This window comes from Zootoca vivipara, chromosome 6 (genome assembly GCF_965207765.1).
Source record: "Zootoca vivipara chromosome 6, rZooViv2.hap1.1, whole genome shotgun sequence".
Classification (NCBI taxonomy): Eukaryota; Metazoa; Chordata; class Lepidosauria; order Squamata; family Lacertidae; genus Zootoca; species Zootoca vivipara.
Window position 1 is genome coordinate 50,026,841 of NC_142589.1, and position 22,859 is coordinate 50,049,699.

Sequence of the window (22,859 nt, forward strand, 5' to 3'; positions counted from 1 at the left end):
TAGATTTTAAACCATGACTACCAGTTTTTTTTTTAAAAAGCCCCAAGTTTCCACAGAAGACTTTGATGTATGCAGGAAAGTCAAAGCAGTATAACTAGCTTAGCAGTTTAAGCTCTGAATCCATTCAGATAATGAATTCTGGATTTAAATTTTATTTTATTTTTTAAGAATACTTGATAGACTTCTGTCTTTAGGTGCGTAACACCACACCTTAAAATGGGCCTCATTACAATTTTGTCTCCTGTGGGGTGAACCTCTCTTCTCCCCCACTTTCAAAAAGCAGTTGCCAGCAGTAAAATTGCCGATTCAATCATCCCAGGAAGGGAGCTGGAGAACTGAGATAAATAGTGGTAACAAGAGATGAAGCTGCAGATCTTTTTGACAAATTAAAAATAAACAAATCACGAGGTCCAGGTGGCATCTACCAGAAAGTTCTTAAAAGAACAAAAAATGTGAAAATGCTGATCTTCTAACACAAATATGAAATTTCTCTCTAAGATCAGCTTACATACGTGAGGACTGGAAAGTGGCCACTGTAACCCTTAAAAAAAGAAAAAAAAAACCACTGGCACATTTAAAAGTATATAAAGGACAGCTGTTGGAGGGGTGTTTGTGGATTTGTGGGTGAGAAAAGGCTTGTACCCTTTTTCCCATCTCTTCCACTTTAAATGCCAGCTTCCTGATGCAGCTTTGCCATTTGTTTTTTTAAAAAATAAAATAAAAATAAAAGTGCAATGACAAAATAAAAAGGTGTTGAGCAGCATAGCATGAAACACACAGTTTGTTCCCATAACCAATTGATTCCTTCTAGGTAACACACTATAAAATCAGAAGTAACTAAAAAATGTCTTTATTGAAAAAAAAAGCAGATTATAACATCTAAGGTTAAATGAAATTCTGACTTTTAATATTAAAATAACTTAGGACGATAGCAAGCAGCTTCTTTAGATAAATAAATCTACATTTCCCAACTTTAATTCTTCAACAATCAAGGAAACCAAATGACAAGACAAAAACCCGACAAGTCAATCTATGTACTAACTAAAAGGCCGAAGGTTTTAGAATGATATATACAAACAAGGTTAAACTAACGTATTTGCAGCATGTAAACTAGACACGATATACAAATTGGGCATTTAATATATTTCCTACAAAATAAAAATCAACATTGGTCCAAGTTCTTGGAAAAAAACTATATTCTTTTAAAGAAAATGAAAATAATTCTCAAGAAAAAAACTTAATTTAAGTCAAATTATATACTCTAGTTATGGCATTAGTTGCATGATGAATCACAAACTTTCCTCGGGGCATGAGAAAGCAGCTTTTGTGTGCCTTCTTCGAGCTTTGGTTTAAATTCTTGGACTTATTGAAATTCTGAATTTCAGAATGTGCACCCTCTATTTTTAAGCAATTCTCTTTTCATTCAAATTCAAAACTACTTTGGTCTTTCCTTTGGAAGCTTATAATTTTAAGGGATATGGTGGATCTTCCAAGTAGGCTGTTTTTTTGCATTTCCCAACAAGAGAGAAATGTGGAAGGCAAAATTCCTGCTTTTTTCATTAATGCAAAGACTAAGCAATGAAACTGAAAGTAGAAAGAATAGAAAAAATCACCAATAAATATTATGGCACAAATGAAAGAAGTGTTCCATCCCTGTTAAAAAAGAATTCTCTTGAAGCAAACATAAAAAGCTGCTTCAAACTCTTTGTCCCTCTAATCCAGCCTTTTAGTGCCCTCCAGATGTTGGAACATAACTCCCATCTGAAGGGCACCAGGTTGGCAAAAGTCTATTCTAGTTCAGTGTTGCTTCCTGACTGGCAGGAATTCTCCAGAGACACAGGCCTTTTGCATCATTTGCTACCTGTTCCTTTCAACTGGATAAGTCTGGGACTGTCTGCACACTGAGCTATGCGCAACCCCCCCCCCCAACTTGAGGCGAGTTTCTTTTTCTACTTTCCAAGGAAAAGAGGTAAAACGTTTCACTCTAATTTCAGTGCACACAATTTCAGAGTTGCTGTGGGAAGCTTTCTGGATGCTTTCTTCTTGACAAAAATAAGGATATCTAAACAAGCTCTGTTTTTCAAAATGGAAAGAAAAAAGTTGGCAAGGCACAGCCCACTGAGCCGTGATCAAATTCCGCTTTCTGTGGAAAAACAGTTTATGGAAAATGACTGCATTCTGGACAGGGCAAACTTGGTCTTGCTAGAAATAAAAAGGTTCAGCATCTATACAACAATACGGAACTGCGTAAAAAAAAAAACAAAAGACCTGAAATATTTTTAACAAGTGAAATTAAATACTCCATTCCAACAGATGTCAGTTTAGAACAGTAAAAACAGTAGTGTATGTACATAGTGTGGATGTTGTGCTATTCATTGAAAATTAAGGCAGGAATATGAATTAAAAGGTTTGCCACTAATATGCTCAAGGCGCTGGGTAATACAGACTTCCCTGACTTGGTGGCCTTCAGATGTTTTGGACTGCAACTCCCATTGTGATTATAGGGTGGGAAGAGAGGAAGAGAGTTAAATGTAAATGATGGAAGGAGGTTGGTTTCAGGTAGACTGGCCCCAGTCCAGAGAATCACAGGAGAACAGCATACACAATGTTGAGCATACAGCAAGGATAACCAACATAAATGCTGTTGGACTACAATTCCCATCAGCTCAGGTTAGCATGGCCCAATGTTCAGGGATGATGAGAGTTGCAGTCCAACAGCATCTGAAGGTACTTCAATGGCTACCTCTGATGTACCGAGAAACAAAGCATGCTGTACAAGGGATCCAAATATGATGAGGCATTCATCACTCCAGGCTGTGGCATGTGCTAGCCTCCACACCCCAAGCTGGGCCCACTGCATCAAGACTGTTGTTTCCAACACCAAGAGGGCCCAAGCATTATGCTGCACCAGTTCAAAAAGGCTGAAGTTCTTCCTTGCTGGAGAACATGTATATTTTTAATCTATTATACTTTATAATATTAAAAGGGGGCAAAATCTCATAACTGTCCCTTTGCAATTTATTTTTTCCCTCTATAATTCCAGCAAAACAGTTTGGCAACCTTCCTTGACTGATGCCTTCTAGGTTTTTTTGGACTAGAACTTCCATCAACTCCAGCCAGGGCAGACATGGTGTGTGAAGCCTGCTTTGAGGGGGTTCGATTTGGTTTGCTTTCAAAGTATAACACTGATGTTCTGTTGGCTGCTGTGGCCGACAGCTTTAAAACGAAAGGATCACATTATTAGTTTTGTTGAAATTACTGGAGCATACAACTGTTTACAGCAGACAGAAATCTGGCCCCCGCATGTAAAAGTGAAAACCAGTTAAAACATGCTTAAGGTCGATAAAGTCTTATGAGTCTACAGAGTTCTGGGTGTTTCGTAGGAGCTCAGGCACAACAGGAAAATATGCACATTTCATGGAACTCTTTGTGTTTGTTGTTATTAAGTATCATTTTTACTTCTGCTTGGCCTCCAAGGACATCTCCAAGTAGGTCTGCACACCATAAAATTGTCTCTGGAGAGGCGATGGGTAAAGACTTTCAAGGTGGATTTGGTGAAAATGAAAATTTCAGCATGCCACTGGCAAATCTATCAGTGACTCCCATCTTCTGCCACCCTGTTTTCCAGTTACTGAACTGTCCAAACAAGCTGCTCTTGCCAGACATTCTAGGCGATTACACGATGTCTAAATGGCCTTTATTAAATGTGGCATGACCCCACTTGAGCCTGAAAAAAACAGTCGGGGGGAAGGAGGGGAAGAGATGGAACAAATGCCCCTCAGGGCCTCCTTGGAAAACTGTTATATGTGCTTCTCAAGGGTCATTCGTAATATCCTGAAATCAGTTTGAAAATGCTGGGGATTCAATCATTAATAATTTGACCTCCAGAGTTGAGCTTATCAAGAGGCAAGCTGCAAAAATCCAGCATGGAGCAAACCAAATCAAAAGGACCTCTCTGGAAAAAAAGCATGCCTGCCACCTGCAACTGAAACCACACCATAAATCTGCTGCCCTTAAACACACACACACACAACAAAGGCAACATATAATCTAGTACAATTGCAAAACAAGTAGAATTTTGCATAGTCAGGAAGTCTTTTAGCTTTGACGCCCATTTCAGCTAATAACTTATTAGCTGAAATGGGTGTAAAAGCTAACAGACTGACCAAAAACAAAAAAAAAACACTCCAGAATTTGAGGAACTGGGAAGCCACCCCTAGCAGCTGTTTATCTGCCACTAGTAAGCAGGCAGTGGTGTCCAGAGTGCCAGGGCCAAGTCATTGCGGGGAGAGACATATTAAAACAGGAAACTCACTCTTTGGTTGCCTCTTATTAGGCTCCAATGAGCAAGGGAGCATCACAAGGCAGGCGGGAACACCTCAGCTCTTAGACAGCCTTTCAGGTTTCTGCATCCCATCACACCAGCCTTCCTCCCAGACGTTTTAGACTACAACTCCCATTAGTCCCTGCCAGCACACCAATAGTACTATTATAAGCAACTTTGCCCATAACTATATAGCTGCCTGCCAGCTCAAGGAGGCTATGAGCTCTCAACCTGCCCTGCAGTCTTGGACTATGTTGTAACTGGATCCGGCCTGCATCCCTAAACTGGTAAAATAATGGGCACCAGAACTCCCACACAAGGGATTCCAAACATCTAAGAAACCCCCTGCAAAAATGCTTGTTGCATCCATGGTTCCTCAGTGGGTTCAGTTCATATAATATTCTACAAAGAGCTTCTTCCACATCTCTCTTGCTGGCACTGTATGGAAGCACCGTGGGCTAAGACAATGAATTTCTCCCACACAGAACAACTTCCTTCTCTTAAGCCATGTTTAAATCTGACCACGACTAAAAAAACAAAACAAAACCCAATCCTCTCCTGCAACAACCACCCAGACCCTCATATTGTGAGGTCATCCCCCAAAACGCCTCAAGCCAAGATGCAATGAGACCCAGGATAAAAATGTAGCATTGATCCGCTCTCTCTTGCAGCACTGCTGCAAGCAGTTAAGATTCTTGCAAGGACCCAAACTACAATGGGACAAAACTATGACAAACGGATGGCCCTGCCTAGCATAGCACAGAAAACAACACCTCTCGCTGCTCTTTTACAGTTACATCCACGTGGTGCATCATTTTTCAAGTACCCAGTGTCTTGGGAGGAATTATTTAGGCACACACTCTGAGAGGCGCACCTCTCTTTTCAGTCTCAGAAGCAATAAATAAACTTGGCTGCTTTGTCTCTTAAAAGAAGAACTGACAAGTCATCTGTGGAGATCTTCTCCCGCCAACAACGGCCTCCCCTCCTGGTTGCAATTTGATGGGGCGCGAAACACCTCAGAGTTCTGTAATGTGCATTGGGTATCCAGGGGGAGGGTGGGGTGGCACTGTCATACTGAGGCGTCTGATGTGACAACCATGGCAAAGCAAGTGCCCCTCTAAAGGATAACAACGGCGGCCTTCTTCGTCATTGAGCTGGAGTCCACAGTCCTAAGAGGAACAAGAGTATGCATATGTTAGACAACTGGGGAAAACTCCTAATGAAAAGAATCACATTTAGGCAGCCCTCACCAACCTGGTTGGCCCTCCATGTGTTTTGGACTACAACTCCCAACAGCCCTTACTTGTGGCATGGATACTTGAGGGGGTATCTTCTCCCACATCAACCATACACCAAGATCTTTCTCATAGTCCCTTCTCCAGATTCTCCTGCCACCTAAAGGGTGGAAGCAGCGCACAGAGCCTTTTCAGTGATGGCTCCCAGCTTCTGGAACTCTCTCCAGGGAAGCTCACCTGGCCCTATCTTAATGTTTAAGTGACGGGCGAAGCTGCCCGTTTCGTTTCCTCAGCCTTTTATCCTTTGATGAATTTCTGCTGCTGCTTCCAGTGCTGCATTTTACTGCTGTAAAGTGTTTTCCTGATATAGATTGCTGTTTAATTGTGTTTTAGGAGCTATTGTAAAGCACCCTGACATTTTTTCTAATCAAAATACTGTAAAAATAAAAATGGCGGGCGGGTAAGGCACAAGCGCCAAGTTGGAGAAGGCTGGCTTAGACCAAGGCCAAAGAGCCTGCCTTACTCAAGCACCAGAGAAGCTCCAAGGTTTACCTCACAATGGTAACACTCCACGTGGTAATCCCTGTCCATCGACACCACCCGGATGGTCTCCTCGGAACCCTGATTTGAGGAAGGTAACAAATAAGGTATGGCAACATTCTATAATTCCCCCCCCCAATGGAAATAGGCCCCTCCCTTTTTATTTTTTGCAGCTTAACAAGAAACTGTCTCTCTTCTTCACCCACTCTTTGCTTCATTTGGGGAGGGGGTTTCTGGGGGCTGGTTCTAGTGGAAGCAGAATTGTTCCGTTTTATTCCATTCTTCTCGCAGGCAAGGATAATTCCTTGCAAAATGCTGTGTACAACTTAAGGCTGAGGTGCAGATTCCCCCCCCCCCCCCCCGCAGAATTAGAGCTTGGTTGGGGCACTCAAGAGGGAAGAAGGGAAGAGCCCATACACCTGCAGGTTGTGAAGAAAAAGCTACACACATCTGGACAGGAGCAAATACTAGCGTCTCGGGGTGAGTGGGGAGAGGCGCTCTGTGCCATGCAGATATTTTATCTGCTGGCCTAGGAAAAGGTTATCATACAGTTTCTCAAGTCTCGCCTAAGAGAACCACCTAACAGTTTGTGCCCAGTACGTTGCTGACTCTTCGCCAATGACCCAGGAGTGGCTTTTAGAGAAAAACGGAACGGATGTTGCTGTGGTTGATTGCTATCCAGGTGCACTTATTTAGGCTGCACACATTTACTGGTAGCCAGGAAAGCATGTCGGGGCCTTGTAGTCAACACATTCGACATCACCAGCAATAAGCAATTCTGTTCAGCACATTGTATTCGTTTGCACAACCATGTAATAAACAAAAAGCAACTCAATGAATACTCTCTGGCTGTCAGTTGTAGTTGGGGGCCTTTGCTTCAGACAATTTGAAATGCTTATGGAGGTGAGTAGCTAAATCCCATGAAAGAAGAGGGCACATTTTTTGTTTAAAGAACAGACCCCTGCCAAACAGTTCCAAAGTCAGCCTGAGTTGAGATGCGGTTAGGACATCAGGTCTGTAGACAACGTATTTTCTTTGCAGTCCAGAAGGGAGCAGATCCACCTTAAAAGGCTGTATAATCTCTGCCGCGAACAGGCAGGTGGATTTTACTAGAAACCTTGCTAACCTACCTTTGAGTGAGTCAGAGAGGGGGATGTGGAAGAACCTGCATTTGAGACAACCACATGTCGCTTGCTTCAAAGTAGCCCTAGAACGATCTCATCATTTTCATTGTATGTGTGCGAGCACCTTAATTCTATGTCAGCAAAGTTCAAACAACACTTTTAAAGTGTCGCCTTCTTAGTAAATTTAAGGAGGCATAGGGAAGGCTGCAAAGTATATGCAAATGGAATACCATACCTGTGCTGGTAAAATGGGCTGGTTACAGGAAGCACATTTTGGTGCAAAAACCCTAGTATGAAAAGAGAAAGTATGTCACACTCTTGTTTAATAAAGAAAGCAAAATAAATTTTAAGAGAAGGGTGGGAGAATATGAAAGCATTTTAACTACAGCTAAAGTTTGGGGTCCCTATTGCAGAAGTCTTGCTCAAGCAGTCTTCTCTTTTGTCTCAACTCCAAAATACCCAGTTGAGGAGGCACCCTTTCCCTTATTAATAAATTCACAACGTATCATCACTAAGAGCAAGCAGAATTTCTCAACCTGTAAGCAGGTGTTGGGCCCGCCAGATGTTGTTGAACCACAACTCCCATCAACCCCTGCAATCATGGCCAATGGGCAAGGAAGATGGAGGTTGTAGTTCAGTAACACCTGGAGGGTTAGAGGTTCCCCACACCTGTTTCAGGGCCTGGCATTCTAAACTTTCATGAGGTACTGGGTTCAATAGTCTAAACTGGCCTCTCCCAACCAAGATGCTTTTGACTACAACACCCATCAGCCCCAGCATTGTATGGCCATACTACCTGGGGCTGATGGGAGTTACACTCTAAAACATCTGGAGGACCCCAACTTAGAGTAGGCTGGCCAGGAACGTTAACAGACTGCTGGATCGGGCTGTTTTTGGAGTGGTCAGCCAGGACCCAGCCACCAGTAGCCTTAACCTCCATTAATTGGCCAATCCTCTTTTAAAAGCTATTCAAGTTGATGGCCATCAGTGCATCTTGAGGGGATGGGGTGGAATTTCATAATTTAACTATTTATTATGTAGGGCAATGTTTCCTTTTATCTGTTCCAAGTCTTCCAACACTCTGCTTCATTGGGTGTTCCCAAAAGTTCTAGTGTGGTGAGAGAGGGAGAAAACTTTTCTCTAACCACTTTCTCTACACTGCACATAATATTATACACCTCTAGCATGCCTTCCCTTACGTGCCTTTTTTTCTAAACTAAAAAGCCCCAAATATTTTAATTAACACACCTTGGAAGAGGAGGGGAGACCTCTGGTTTGGAAGGGGTAAACTTGGCTCACCTGATGTTTGGCAGTTTTCCCCAAACCACACAAAACCTGCCTCACAACTGACATCACATGTGTTCTTTCTGAGCAGAGACTGAAAGGAGATTGTACAGAGCCCAGCTGGGAGCCTCAACTTTTGTAGGTCTGATACATCAAGCCCTTCAAAGACCACTGATGCTTTGCCTCCTCTTTGGTACTGTAAAAAAGCCCTTTAAAACTGGAGCAGGCAGGTGCTATTGGACTACAACTTCCATCATCCCTGACCACTGGGCCATGGTGGCTGTGGTGGATGGGCATTGCAGTCCAATAACATCTGGAGGATATCATGTTGGCTCTCCCTAATTTAAAAGGGTGCATTCAAGGCTCAGGACACCTCCCTGTTTAATGCCAGCCTGGCATTCAAGAGCATCTGCTGGAATGTGCAAAATTATTGCAAGGCCTTCTCTCCCTTGGCCCCATTTACTCCCCAGTATTTGAATTTGATTTAACACTGGATGATGCTTTCTTCTTGGTGCCGTTTTGCAATACCTGAAAGCAACAACCAGCCCTTCCTCATCTCATGCACAGTCCGTCCCCCCTCTTCCTTGTCCCCCCCCAACATACAAGGTTCTGCGTTCTCACGTGTGATAGTCTTTCACACAGTAAATATTGTTCTCCACATCTACAGTGAACGGGACGCCATCTAGACATTCATTGCAGACCACACAACGGAAACAGCCAGGATGGTAGGACTTCCCCAAGGCCTGCAAAATCTGGAAAAGAAACAAAGACAACCCCAAAATCAATTCTCATCCACTTGGAGGTATATTACCTACACAACAGCTACTACGAAATGGGTTGGCGTTTGGGAAAAGAGCAGCAACATAGTAGTGAAACATCTGCTTAGCATGCAGAAGATCCCAGGTTCAGTCCCTGACATTGCCAGGTAGAGCTGGTTGTGTTCCCTGTCTAACTAAGTCACTGCCAGCCAGTGTGGGCAATATTGAGTTAGACCAATGGTCTGATTCAGTACAAAGGCAGCTTGCTGTGTTGTTCCCCTGCTTTTATTGAGCTCTCCACAGTGACCCCAAGGTCTCTTTTCTAGTCAGTTACTGCAAGCTAAGACTCCATCACTGTATATGTGAACAGGTAGGTAGCCGTGTTGGTCTGAGTCGAAGCAGTGTGTATCTGAAGAAGTGTGCATGCACACGAAAGCTCATACCAAAATATAAACTTAGTTGGTCTTTAAGGTGCTACTGAAGGAATTTTTTTATTTTGTATATGTGAAGTCTCTCCTCTCACTGCCTCCGCCAAAATCCCAACAACATGAAGGCACCTTACTCTATCTTGAAGTATTGTTGGCATTTCAGGAAGGAAAGGAAACTTCTTAAGGTGTGTGTGTACATGTTTGGGTGGAGGGGAAGTAAAAGAGGGGAACAGAAAACACACACCCCCGCCTAACATACTGCACATTTTAGAAGCCTCTCCTCTTACCATTTCCATTATGAGGTGTCCACAAATGAAGCACTTGTCTGCAGTTTGCTGAAAACCTGAATACTGTTCAAGAAAGAAAGGGAGGGAAAAGGAAAGATGGTTACTTGCTTCCTTACTCTCTCTTGCTTGTTTTGTTTTACCTCCCAAAGCTCCCCACTCCAACAATAAGGTAAGCCAGCCAAATCTTGAAGGGCAACTGCCAATCTGGAAACACGGATGCAAAAGCCCTCTAAACACTCATCTTCAGAAGGAGAATAATTATTCTGAGATTCTGCATGCAGAAACTGACCCTTAATGCAGAATTATGATATTGAAAAAGCAAGTTTTTGGTGACTTTTGCTCAGGGGGTTTCTTTGAAAACACACAGGAGATAACTCCAAAGGTAGCTGATATAGTTTGGAAATGAAGAAGAGACGGACAGCAACACTTTTACAATAATAGATTATACATAATAAATACATTGCACGCAAAAAAAAGAGGATAGACTGACAGTAACATATAATGAACTAATAAAACTGAGCATCCTTGAGTTAAATTCAGCAAAGTAAAATGGTGGTGGTGAAACAAACACAGTGGCTGGTCAAACTGCACCTAATATGGTTGCATCCTTGCCATGGCCGTTGTTCCAGAGCAGATTTCACAATCAGATTACACACACACACACACACACACACACACACACACACACACACACAGTATATTAGTTGTAACTGTATTTTCACAAAACTTTTTGAGAAAAAGGAAAGAGAAAGATTTTAAAAAGAGAGAGCCCAACAAGAAGCTTGCAGGAGATACAGAATGTTGACATGACATTTGGCCAAGGAATTAGCTTGCTGATGTCTCCAACAACTTACAGTAAGCATCTTGGAGGAGGAAGAGGAAGAGGATCAGGTCCATGTTATTTTTCTTTTTATTAAAAAAACAAAAACAAAAAAACTGCCCTCCCTATGTCACTTACTAATGTTTCCAGCTAAGGGAAAGAATAACCATTTTTGCTTTTGCACTCATATCCCACAATTTTACAATAGCAAGTACCAGGTATGTTGAGTGGCAGGTAGCCAAGCCTGATCTCTTTTGCCACACAGCGCAGGAAGGCCTTGAGGTGGAGGAGAAAAAAACAGGGGCCCCATCCCTTCCCTTGAACACTCTCCCTCTCTTTGGAAAGCTTGTCCTGCATTATCAGGCTCCTTTCCAGGCTGCCTGGAACCCCAAACAGGAGTACTTCCCATATGGGGAGAGGATATGTTTTGTTACAATTGAAATGGTAGAGTTTAGTTGCAGAAAATGAGAGAGGCTAGTTAAAGATAACATTTTCTCAGCCTCCCTCAAAATGTAAACATACATTTGTAAGCAGAGTGTGCCAGACAAGCGCTTTGAACACCAAAATGACCGGCCCACCACAACCTCTGTGAAATTCCAGCCGGCTAATCTTTAAACACTTATTTGCTAGGGGATGGACTTTACCTCACCTTCCTTCAGTCCAATGTAAATATGATGCCACACGACTGCCCTCTTCTCCCATGCAGAAGGGGTGCTCCACTAATGGCACAGCACTACCCTGTCAACAATGCACTGGTCTGACTTAAGCCACCGCTTAGTCCAGCATTTGATTATTTGAACCAATTCGGGGCTATTGCAGTGATCACTTCTGTGGGGTGTGTGGGTGGAAGTGTATCCTGTAGATAAGACATGGAACACAGTACAAGGGCAGGAAAAGAGGTGAACTTGTCTAGACCACGTCAAATGGCCTTGAAAGCATGGTGAAGGCAGGGGTGTGAGGCCAAGCATCTAGTCAGTGTGTGGGTGTAGGTGCTTGCACGCACACACTAACACATACAAAAATGCAGGAGGTGAGTGCAATAGAAAAGCAGCTACTTTAAAATAAACTACAACAAGGTGGATTTCAACAAACAAATTCAAGCCTCCACAAAATTGCAGCAAATCAAAATTGCTTTTGACCTAAAGCTGATTTTGGATCCAAGATTCTACACAGGTGTGCATACACCTGTGTTTTTAAGGGAATAATTGTTCCTTATTGTCCATTTTTATTCTTTATTACTCTGTTGCTTCTCTGCACTGTATTCTGTGCCATTTTGTTTTTTCGCACACCCTGTACCAGGCTAAACATGCCCAACTCCCTCAACCATTCCTGAAACCAAGACTTACGAGGAATGGTTTAGGGAGTTGGATATGTTCAGCCTGAAAAAGAGGAAATTGAGAGGAGATATTCCAGCCATCTTCAAATATCTAAAGGGCTGTCACATGGAGGAGGGAGCATGCTTGTTTTGTCCTGCTCTGGAGGGTAGAACCCAAACCAGACATCCCTCCCAAACTGCGGCCCTCCAGATGTTTTGGCCTACAACTCCCATGATCCCTTGCTAACAGGACCAGTGGTTGGGGAAGATGGGAATTGTAGTCCAAAACATCTGGAGGGCCGAAGTTTGGGGATGCCTGACCCAACCAATGACAAGAAAGGAGATTCTGAATAAACATCAGGAAGAACTTTATGGCAGTAAGAGCTGTTCAACAGTGAAGCAGACTCTATTAGAAGGTGGTTGACTCTCCTTCCTTGGAGGTTTTTAAGCAGAGGCCGGATGACCATCTGTCATGGATGCTTTAGCTGAGATTCCTGCATTACAGGGGGTTGGATTCTACAATTCCATGAAGTAATCCCAAATTATGTTATCAAAAGTAAATTAAGCAAGTAGTTTTGAATGCCCACTTGCTTATTCTATATCAGGGGTCCCCAAACTAAGGCCCGGGGGCCGGATATGGCCCAATCGCCTTCTAAATCCGGCCCGCAGACGGTCTGGGAATCAGCATGTTTTTACAGAAGTAGAATGTGTCCTTTTATTTAAAATACATCTCTGGGTTATTTGTGGGGCCTGCCTGATGTTTTTACATGAGTAGAATGTGTCCTTTTATTTAAAATGCATCTCTGGGTTATTTGTGGAGCCTAAGAATTCGTTCATATTTTTTCCCAAAATATAGTCCAGCCCCCCACAAGGTCTGAGGGACAGTGGACCGGCCCCCTGCTGAAAGTTTGCTAACCCCTGTTCTATATACATAACTATGGCTGTAACTCTTATATATGTAGCCTTGTTATGGAGAATGGATTTAAAAATAAAGACACATCTTGACCAGATCTATTTAGTCTTACATGCTAAAATGGATGTAGTCGTCTTCCTACCAAGGAACATGGGAGTGTTTGGCCTCACAACATCTTTGTAAGTTAGCCGGGAAAGCTGTTCTTTTTGAAAAGTGTGCTAGAATTCAAGACTGCAGTGAGCAGGGATTTAACTCCAATCCAATATCCGGGGGTGGGGGGAGCATGCTTGGCAGCTGTGGGGTGCCTATCAGCAGGTGAGGCCCAACAGACTTTTCCATAGCCCAGCATGAACTGAGTGAGTACCCAGGGTGCTTTGGGGCCCCTCAGCAGATGAGTCCATTGGAAATGTTTCCCTGAAAAATCGAAAGCAATAACGTAGAGTTGCCCTACACTTTTAAGGAATCACCAAGATCTTCTCTGCTGTCTTCCCTTCTTGCTTTGCTCTCCTCCTTTTTATCCCACCAGGAAAATGAAGCACCAGCCTCCAGAAGGCATGGGCTTCTGGCTATAGCGGTGACCATCTGGCCAGCATGTTTCATGAGGCCATGACCTCAGGGCTGAAGAGGAACAGGTGGGAAGGGCAGACGGCAAAGGATTATCAATGGTGTAAGCCTAGCTAATTCTCCAGGCCTGTCACTGTGAATTTAACTGAACCATCTGGCTGTCATTTGATAAGAAAGGCAAAGGACCATTTATTGATTAATAGGGGACAGAACTCCTGAAGAATCGAATGGCCTTGGAGGCAGGTTGAAATCATTTATGGTCCCTGGATAGCCATAAATTATGCTATTTAGTGGGGGAAAGAGGGAAGCTGATACAAAATCTATTTTCTATGTGACTAAACCAATTGCATTAAGCCCATATTTTGTGTTTAATGGAAGAATTGAGTTTGTAAAGGGGGGGGGGGAGGAGGTGTCTGTAAAAGATGATTTTCCCACTTAAGAAAATCGCTACAAATTCAACAACTGTTTTGGGGTTTTCTGGCCTGTTCTGGATTTAACACCCATCTCCCTGCTGTGTACCCATTTGGTGGCCAGAGGAAGGCTCAGCTGTCAGAGATGACTGGAAGGACACCTACAATCAAACTCACTCTGAATAGCTGCCCTAGCATAAAGCTTTGGATTGCTGTGTTAGGCAGTAAGCCACTCAGGCAACAATGTTACTGAGCAACATTATACAAATCTGATGGATGGATGGATGGATGGATGGATGGATTTGAAATTTACTGATTTGAATTCACTGTTTCAAATTCAAATTCACTGATTTGAAATTTAGCCCTGAATATATACTTACTAATTTTGAACACACTGTATTTTATACAGACTAAAAAGAATCTGATACAGTTTATATGTATCTAATCGTATAAACAGAACATCTAATCATTTAATATTAAAACAGACTCAATATAAAATACACAGAAGACATACTCCTTCTCTCTACGTTTTGTGGATGAATTGTTTATGGGTGTTTGTTTGTTTTTAAATTGAATTATCCATCTATGAAATGTTGCTTCAAAGGGGAGAACACAATCTCTTATTTTTCCTCTTCTTTTTTATTTTTATTTCTGTAAAGCATACATAGGAAAAATTTGCGATTGGTGATGCATATACTACATTGTTGTGTATCGTTGTGTGTTGTATATTGGAGTAGGTTGTTGTGTAAGTTAATGTTGATTGCTGAATAAAGTTTATTTTTAAAACAAAGCAAACACAACCACGGATTTTCATACATTTAGCGAAGAACAGAAAAGGCAGAGGCTAGAAAGGGAAGCATCTTAACCTCAGGATTTCCTCTGAGAAAATGCTCTAGAACACATTTTCAGTTCATAATCATGCAACCTTTGTACCTCCTTGCCTGGGGTTCTAGATCAGCCCCCACCCCAACCAGGTGCCCTGTAGATATTCCGAGCTGCAACTCCTTAAGCCAAAACTACCAATTTGGACTACAACTGCCTACAGCTCCAGCCGGAATGTCCGTGATGCTGCAGTTCAAAAGACCTGGAGGGCACTAGGCTGGGGAAGATGATCTAGACCAGGGTCAGCAAACTTTTTCAGCAGGGGGCTGGTCCACTGTCCCTCAGACCTTGTCCCTCAGACAGGACTATATTTTTGGGGGGGGGGGATGAGTGAATTCCTATGCCCCACAAATAACACAGAGATTATTTTAAATAAAAGGACACATTCTACTCATGTAAAAACATGCTGATTCCCGGACCGTCTATTTAGAAGGTGATTGGGCCGGATCCTTAGTTTGCCTACCCATGACCTAAGCCTAAAATGCTCTCGCTCGCTCTCTGTGTGTGATGGCTTGTATAAACCCCCCAACCCCAAACTTATCCAAGTCTATAAATTGTGAAGTGAAATGCAGAGTGCAAACAATAAACCCTTCTGAGGCTCCTGACACAGCATAACCACTATTTATTTGAATGGCTTTGTCAGCATTTAAAAGACCTTTGACAATACCCATAATGACATCACCACACACCTAGCCTAGGATAATGATTCAGATAATGCAGGCTTGCACATGCAAAGTGCTTTACAATTCAGAACTTCTCACAAGAAAACCCCATGACTGTCTCACTGTTGAGCAGAAATCTCCTGTCGAGAGTTTGCTCCAGAGAATACAGAGAGACAGCCTCCCTTCAGTCTGCTTACATTTCACCCTGTGTTTGGACCTCAATTTTATAAAGGATTGTTTGGTCCAATGTGCAAAAAGCTCTGCTAAAATAATCACGGCTTTGAGTATAAATCCTTCATCATAAAGAGAAATAACTCCCATCTTTTTCAGGCCAGTCTACCTTTTCCTTCACTCTGCATGTGTTTTCTGCATTCTTACAACCAGTGCCCTCCATCATTACTTTTTCCCACTTGGGCTTTTTGTTTTGTTTTTGCAGTACAGGGGAAAAAATCATGCTGATTTAACACTGCACAAGTCACCGGTAAGCTCCTCTGTGCCTGGAAATTCCCCCTTTATGCTTTTTTTAAAACAAAAAACAACTTTGATAGGCAGACCTCCCAGTTTTGCCCAGAGGCTAAAGGAACTGAAAATCTAAAAACTGACTACATGGCTGGCTGCTCTCCTGTTATCTACTCCAGCCACAGGGTGCCTCCCCATCTGATCTCTTGCAGTTCAATTTCTTTTGCTTTTCTTTTTGCAGATGAGCTCACTTCTCTTTCTCCTTACCACTGTTTTACACCCTATGAGGCATTCTTGTTAAATGGGACATAGCAATATAAAAATTAAGTAGTCCCAAAGAAGGGAAAATAATACATAGAATCTTAAGAGTTGGAAGGGGATCCCAAGGGTCATCTAGTCCAACCCCCTGCAATGCAGGAACCTCAGCTAAAGCATTCATGACAGATGGCCATCCAACCTCTGTTTAAAACCCTCCAAGGAAGGAGAGTCCATCACCTCTTATGGAGTCTGTTCCACTGCCAAACAGCTCTTACTGTCAGAATTCCCCTCCCCCCCCGAATGTTGAGTCGGAATCTCTTTTCTTGCAACTTAAAGCCATTTGTTCAAGTCCTACCCCCCAGAGCAGGAGAAAATAAGCTTGTCCTGTCCATGTGACAGGTATTTGAAGATTGCTATCATATCTCCTCTCAGTCTCCTCTTTTCCAGGCTAAACATACCCAGCTCCTTCAAGCGCTCATAAGGCTTAGTTTCCAGACCCTTGTTCATCTTGGTTGCCCTCCTCTGCACACGTTCCAGCTTGTCAAAAATCCTTCTTAAACTATGGTACCCAGAATTGGACATAGTATTCCAGGTGTGGTCTGACCAAGGTAGAAGAGAGTGCTAATATTACTTCCCTTGATCTGGACACTATACTTCTGTTGGGGCAGCCTAGAATAGCATTAGCTTTTTTGCTGCTGCATTACACTGCTGACTCATGTTAAGCTTGTGGTCGACCAAGACCCCTAGATCCTTTTCACATGTACTGCTAGTAAGCCAGGTGTCTTCATCCTATATTTGTGCATCTGGTTCTTCCTGCCTAAGTGCAGAACCTTACATTTATCCCTATTGAAATTAATTTTGTTAGCTTGCATCCAGTTCTTCAATCTGTTAAGGTCATTTTGAATTCTGATCCCATCAATTCCTTCATCCAAGTCATTTATAAAGATGTTAAACAACAACAGGCCCAGGACAGAATCTTGCAGCACCCCACTTGTCACTTTTACCCAGCAATATAGCATCTTTTGAAGATGGGGCAACATTTGCATGCCTCCAGTATGTAAGGACCTCACCTGTTCTCCAAGAATTCTCAAAGATAATAGACAAAGGCTCTGAAATTACATCCACAAGCTCCTTTAGTACCCTTGGATGCAGCTCATCAGGCCCTGGAGATTTGAATTCATTTAAAGTAGCTGGGGGGGGGGTCACATGACCCGGAAGCTGTACCCTGGCTCCCTCGGCCAATAAAGCAAGATGAGCACCGCAACCCCAGAGTCGTCCGCAGCTGGACCTAATGGTCAGGGGTCCCTTTACCTTTAGGGGTTCCCTTACTACCTCTTTTCCTATATTGGGCTGCAGCTCCCTCCTTACATCATTAATGCTGTTATCACCAGCTTGGGCAGGCTTCCTCCAACTTGACCCTCCAAATGTTTTGAGGCTACAATTCCCATCATCCCTGACCACTGGTCCTGCTAACTAGGGATCATGGGAGTTGTAGGCCAAAAACATCTGGAGGGCAGAGTTTGAGGAAGCTTGGGCATTGCTTTCCTTTTGCGTGAAGACAGAGGCAAAGTAGGTGTTCAGTAGTTCCGCCTTTTCTCTGTCACCCAATAGCATTTAACATAATGTTGAATTACAAATATCTGTGGCCAACTGGCAAAGTTTGACCTGATCTGTGCACTGTATATTCAGAAACCAGCAACCTCAACACCCTAAACTTCATAGTCGAGCATGTTCTTTCCTGCATCCACTAGAACTTTAAAAGGAATGTTGACGTATGTAAGGATGAAGAGTAGAGGGAGAGAGAAAAACTATTCACACACAATCTTCCAGGTGATCCCAGCTGGATAAATGGGTTTGTGCATGAGTTTGTGTTTTGTATTGTTTTAAATGCATCAGCTACTTTTCTGGATTTTAATTGCCTTTGATATATTTATTGTCTTGAAACAATTGATTAATGACAATGATGATGATGTTAAGAGGGGTGCGGCTGCTATTTGCCTGTAGCTGTAGTTCCTTCCCAGAACTCCTAATATAACTATAAGAAAATCACATGGGAGGAGCTAGGAAAGTAGTGAACTGCTGGTGTGGGATTTAGCTATAGGTGTGCTTGCGATGAAGACTGACAATGAGCTGGATGGATGGCATGAATTGTTCAGTTGCTTATGAAGCTAAGTAAGTGTTTTGCAGTCCGACTTCTGTGTGGGAAGGGAAAGTTGCCAGTTTGACTGCGGCTAAAACCTCACACAAAGGCAGGCTAAGACCAGGAATTGCTCCCATGATGTAGAGATGCCAAGACGCAGGGGCCCCCGAGACAAGGAGGCAGACTTGGGGGGGGGGGAATCCAAGTACACTTGCCCTGAGCCTCAGAAGGCTAAGATGCTTGGGAGGGGTGGCCAAAAGGGGCCACCTGCTTTTTTGTTTTGAGTTTATAACTTTATTCTAACAAGACTTCCACCCCAGGCCTCAGACAAGCTCTGCACAGGCCTGCAAGGAGGACACAGAGCAAGGAGTGGACCTGTCTTGAGGAAAAGAGCAGGAGGCCAAAGGGAACTTAGGCAAGAAGTGGCATAAGAAAGAGCAGGCTCTAAAGAGACCACACAGCACTTAAGGTTAAGAAGGGCTGTTTCTTATGGAGGTTGGGAGAAAGAGAGAGGTATGCTATGGAGGCTCATCCGAAACAGGATGATGCAAGGCAGAGGTGGCTAAGTTTAGATTTGAGCCTTTTATTTAGGATGGGGGGGCTGTCTATTCTCGGGTCCATTTGAAAAAAGTTGTATGGTCAGGTGTGTGTTTTGTCATCAAAGGACAGCTCTATGAAAAAGTGGGCTGCACAGCCACCAAGCACACTGAATCCTGCACAGCTGGGATGTGACTTACAAAAAGCCAAAGAGGTATGTTAGCATACTAGCATACTTCCTCCAAGAGTTGGAGTGGACGCCGCTTGTTTAACTTTGCTGCACTTCTTATACTTCCTGGACAGGGATATATTTACTTTATTTATTATTGCACCCGTATCCCATCTTTTCTCCAAAGATCTCAAGGCGGCAAACACACTTCTCCCTCTCTCCATTTTATCATCACAACAACAACCCTGTGAGGTAGGTTAGGTTGAGAGACAGTGGCTGGCTCAAAGTGACCCAGTAGGCTTCACAGCTGGAGGGGGATTTGAACCCTGGTTTCCCAGGTCCTACTCATGAGCTACTTAACCGTCATTCACTACCTGAAGCCATGCCAAAAAAACCATTATTTCGTTTTTGAGACTTGTGGCCCCAGGTACTTCCTGACTCTTCTCTAGAACCATGAAGAAAACTGTTAAGAAAGCTGCTTAAAAACCAAGTACAGTATGTAGTACCTTTGGTTACAAACCTAATTCGTTCCAGAGGTCCGTTCTTAACCTGAAACCGTTCTTAACCTGAGGTACCACTTTAGCTAATGGGGCCTCTCACTCCCGCCACGCCGCCAGCGCGCAATTTCTAATCTCATCCTGAGGTAAAGTTCTTAGCCTGAGGTACTACTTTCGGGTTAGCGGAGTCTGTAACCCGAAGTGTTTGTAACCCGAGGTACCACTGTAATATCTGAGAGTCCTAGGATACCAAAGCATACTACAGAACAATCTACATAGTAACAGAGAACTCAATTCACCAAATGCTGATCCTCAGGCAGCCAAAATATACAGAAGGAGGAATGTATCAATAGGCTTTGGGGAACTCCAATGTTGCCAGACATACAACTTTAGGAGAGGGGAAAAACAATGGGATACCTACCACTGGGTGGGGAATGGGAATGGTCTGGAAAGGGACGTGGCTGGCACCCTGAAGTCCACGCTGCAACATTCTGTTGCAGGTCCCACTTGTGATGGGCCAATGGCAAGAGAGTTTATTGAAGCTCCAATTCTGTAGATATTTCCAATCTCACAGCTTCCAAGCCCAACTTATAATTGGCTGACTACATCTCTCAGACTGTACTGACAACTTAAAATGTAAATGAGATGCAGCTTTAATTCCTAGCATCATGAAAGCCTGGTAATGAGCTCTAGTCCTCCAGCTCCTGCCATGGACCTCATTACCAGACACTCTGTCTGCTTCAGTGCAGTGTGGAAAACATCTCCTCAATCTTTTGCCAGTATCAACAGTGAGTTATTTGGCTTTTCTTTAACCTGGTATTTAAAGGCAAGTGGGTGGAGAGCACCCAAGTTGTTCCTGATTAAAAATAGCAAGCCATATTTCCTCTGCCTCTAATTACACTGCAATTTATCGACAAAATGGAGGAAGAATGTCTAGTTGGGATTATTTATGAGAGCACAAGGCAGATGCGATTCTTTTCTCTCTCTAATGGAAGAATGGTTCCCTTGCTGAATGCCAGGCCTGGTCCAACTACCTAAGCAGCCACAACAGGCAATAGCAGCCACGTTCATATGTAACACTAAGCTAATGAGTTGTTCCACATTCAACGAAACAGCAGCTTATTTAGCAAAGCTTGGCTTGTTTTCCATCTGCCTGCTCTTCACTGCCCACCTGCTATCTCAAACACCTTTGCAGCACCCTAAAACAACCATCACCCCTCCCTATCCCAAAGCTGGAAGCAGGATGAGGGTGACATGCAGTCATAGACTGTTTGCAGACGCCAAAGCCAAGAAGCAAGACAAACAATCTTTGTGCTCCAAGTTATCTGTTTGTTTCTGCATTAATAATCTACCAGAAGGCCAAGAGTTACGAGGGACACAAGCACAATCCAGTCCAAAAGAGCAGCAGCAATTATCATAAACACAAAATCAATTAATGGTTGTACAACACACATCTCCTAAAAAGTGATTGGTCTTATTTACCATGCAGTTGATTCAGCCCATGTTCTGTGACAGGAGAAAAATAATAATCATGTGTTCTGCAAAGAGAATAGGGCTGGTGCCAGAGGGTGGCAAGGCTGGGCATTTCCCAGGTCCCCCCAATACCAGCAGAGGGCCGAGTGCTAACCCATTCCCACTTTGCAAAATAGTATTCAAGAAGATCAGGTGCAGCCTTACGAGAATTATTTGCACGCTTCTCCTCTTGCACTGAAGGTATAGTGCCTGAGGGCCCCCAAAATGCTGAAACCCGGAATGAAACCGAGGACGAAGACATTCCAAGGGAGAGGTTGTTGGACTGGCCCAAGGTCAGGATGGCAGATGTGGGGAAGTTGCATCATCGCTGAGAGCAGCCTACTTGCCAGATTCTGGAATTCTTGTCATTATTGTTTGCTTTTCTGTATACACCATAATTGCTGCTTAAATACAACGGTTACTCATCTGTCAATCTGAAAACTTTCCTTTGCTTATGCTAAGCTCCCCACCGTTGGGGCTCACAGTGATGACAGACAAACGGAAGTTTCACAGGCCTCCCCTTTTGTTATGACTGGCATCCACCCTCCTAACCACAGATGTCTGAGCTGAGGGCTGCCATATTTTGTCATTTCCCTCCCCTGCTCCCCCACTGCCAAAAAAGACACAGAAAGCCCTAAAATCTTACTTACTAGGAAGTCTTCTTCACAGTAGACTTTTCCATTGACGTTGTAGAAGGCTTTCCCTCGTAATCTTCTTCCTGTTAAAAATATTGCACAGTCAGAGCCATAACACCCCAACTTAGGAGTTGTTAAAAATAAGGAACAGAAATGGAGATGAGTGACAGTTTTATGGATGACATTCTATAGAAGGAGCGTCTCCACCCCCATTGTTCTGCCCGGACACTGAGGTCCAGTGCTGAGGGCCTTCTGGCTGTTCCCTCGCTACGAGAAGCCAAGTTACAGGGAACCAGGCAGAGGGCCTTCTTGGTAGTGGCACCCACCCTGTGGAATGCCCTCCCACCAGAGGTCAAAGAGAACAACAATTACCAGACCTTTAGAAGGCATCTCAAGGCAGCCCTGTTTAGGGAAGCTTTTAATGTTTGATGGATTTCTGTATTTTAATATTTTGTTGGAAGCCGCCCAGAGTGGCTGGGGAAACCCAGCCAGATGGGCGGGATATAAATAATATATTATTATTATCATTATCATTATCATTATTATCATCATCATCATCATCTTAGGAAGAAAGCCCCAATTAGAACAACTGCAGAGATAATTTATTCAATGTCGTTGCTTCAGTGGTACCCATGGGATACTTCTATTCATCTAGGGCAGGGCTCCCCAATGTTTTTGGGCCCAGAAGCATATTTTGACATCGAAGAAACTTTTGTGAGCACAACAAAGTACCCATTACATAGAAAATAAATGGGTAATGCTCAGACCTCCCACCACCACCAAAGAAAAAGAAAAACCAGGGAAAACCATTCATATACATATTACAAGTAAAACACAGGCCCCTCCCCCCTCCAAAACAACATTTCCATTCTAACATGCAAAACACTCACTCAATTTTAGAAATAAAAATTGGGGTGCAGCGGGGGCCTTGGCAGGTAACAAACTCTTGAGGGCACTGGGATGACCACGGGTGTCACATTAGGAACCCCAGATCTAGGAAATGATGAAGTCGATTTATTTGGGTTGAAATCCCTGCTTATTTGGGGATTAATGCATTAGTGAAGGAGCCTTTTCACTCACCCCCTTATTGCAGAGTCACACAGAGA

General features: G+C 43.3%; 1 protein-coding gene across 2 annotated transcripts in view; it reads right to left on the bottom strand.

Moving 5' to 3' along the window:
- Window positions 1-834: 834 nt before the first annotated feature.
- The window catches only part of WTIP (WT1 interacting protein), a 61,456-nt gene continuing 39,431 nt past the window's right edge, over window positions 835-22,859 (bottom strand). The window contains exons 3-8 of one of the 2 annotated variants that reach the window (XM_060275903.2): window positions 21,769-21,836; window positions 9,981-10,043; window positions 9,129-9,259; window positions 7,459-7,510; window positions 6,112-6,180; window positions 835-5,493 (exon numbers count right to left, since the gene is read on the bottom strand). In XM_060275903.2, coding sequence (XP_060131886.1) covers window positions 5,341-5,493; window positions 6,112-6,180; window positions 7,459-7,510; window positions 9,129-9,259; window positions 9,981-10,043; window positions 21,769-21,836 — 536 coding nt within the window. In that variant the 3' untranslated portion in view covers window positions 835-5,340. Of the gene's footprint in view, window positions 5,494-6,111; window positions 6,181-7,458; window positions 7,511-9,128; window positions 9,260-9,980; window positions 10,044-21,764; window positions 21,837-22,859 lie in introns of both variants that reach the window. The other variant, XR_015950557.1, reaches the window with a different exon arrangement.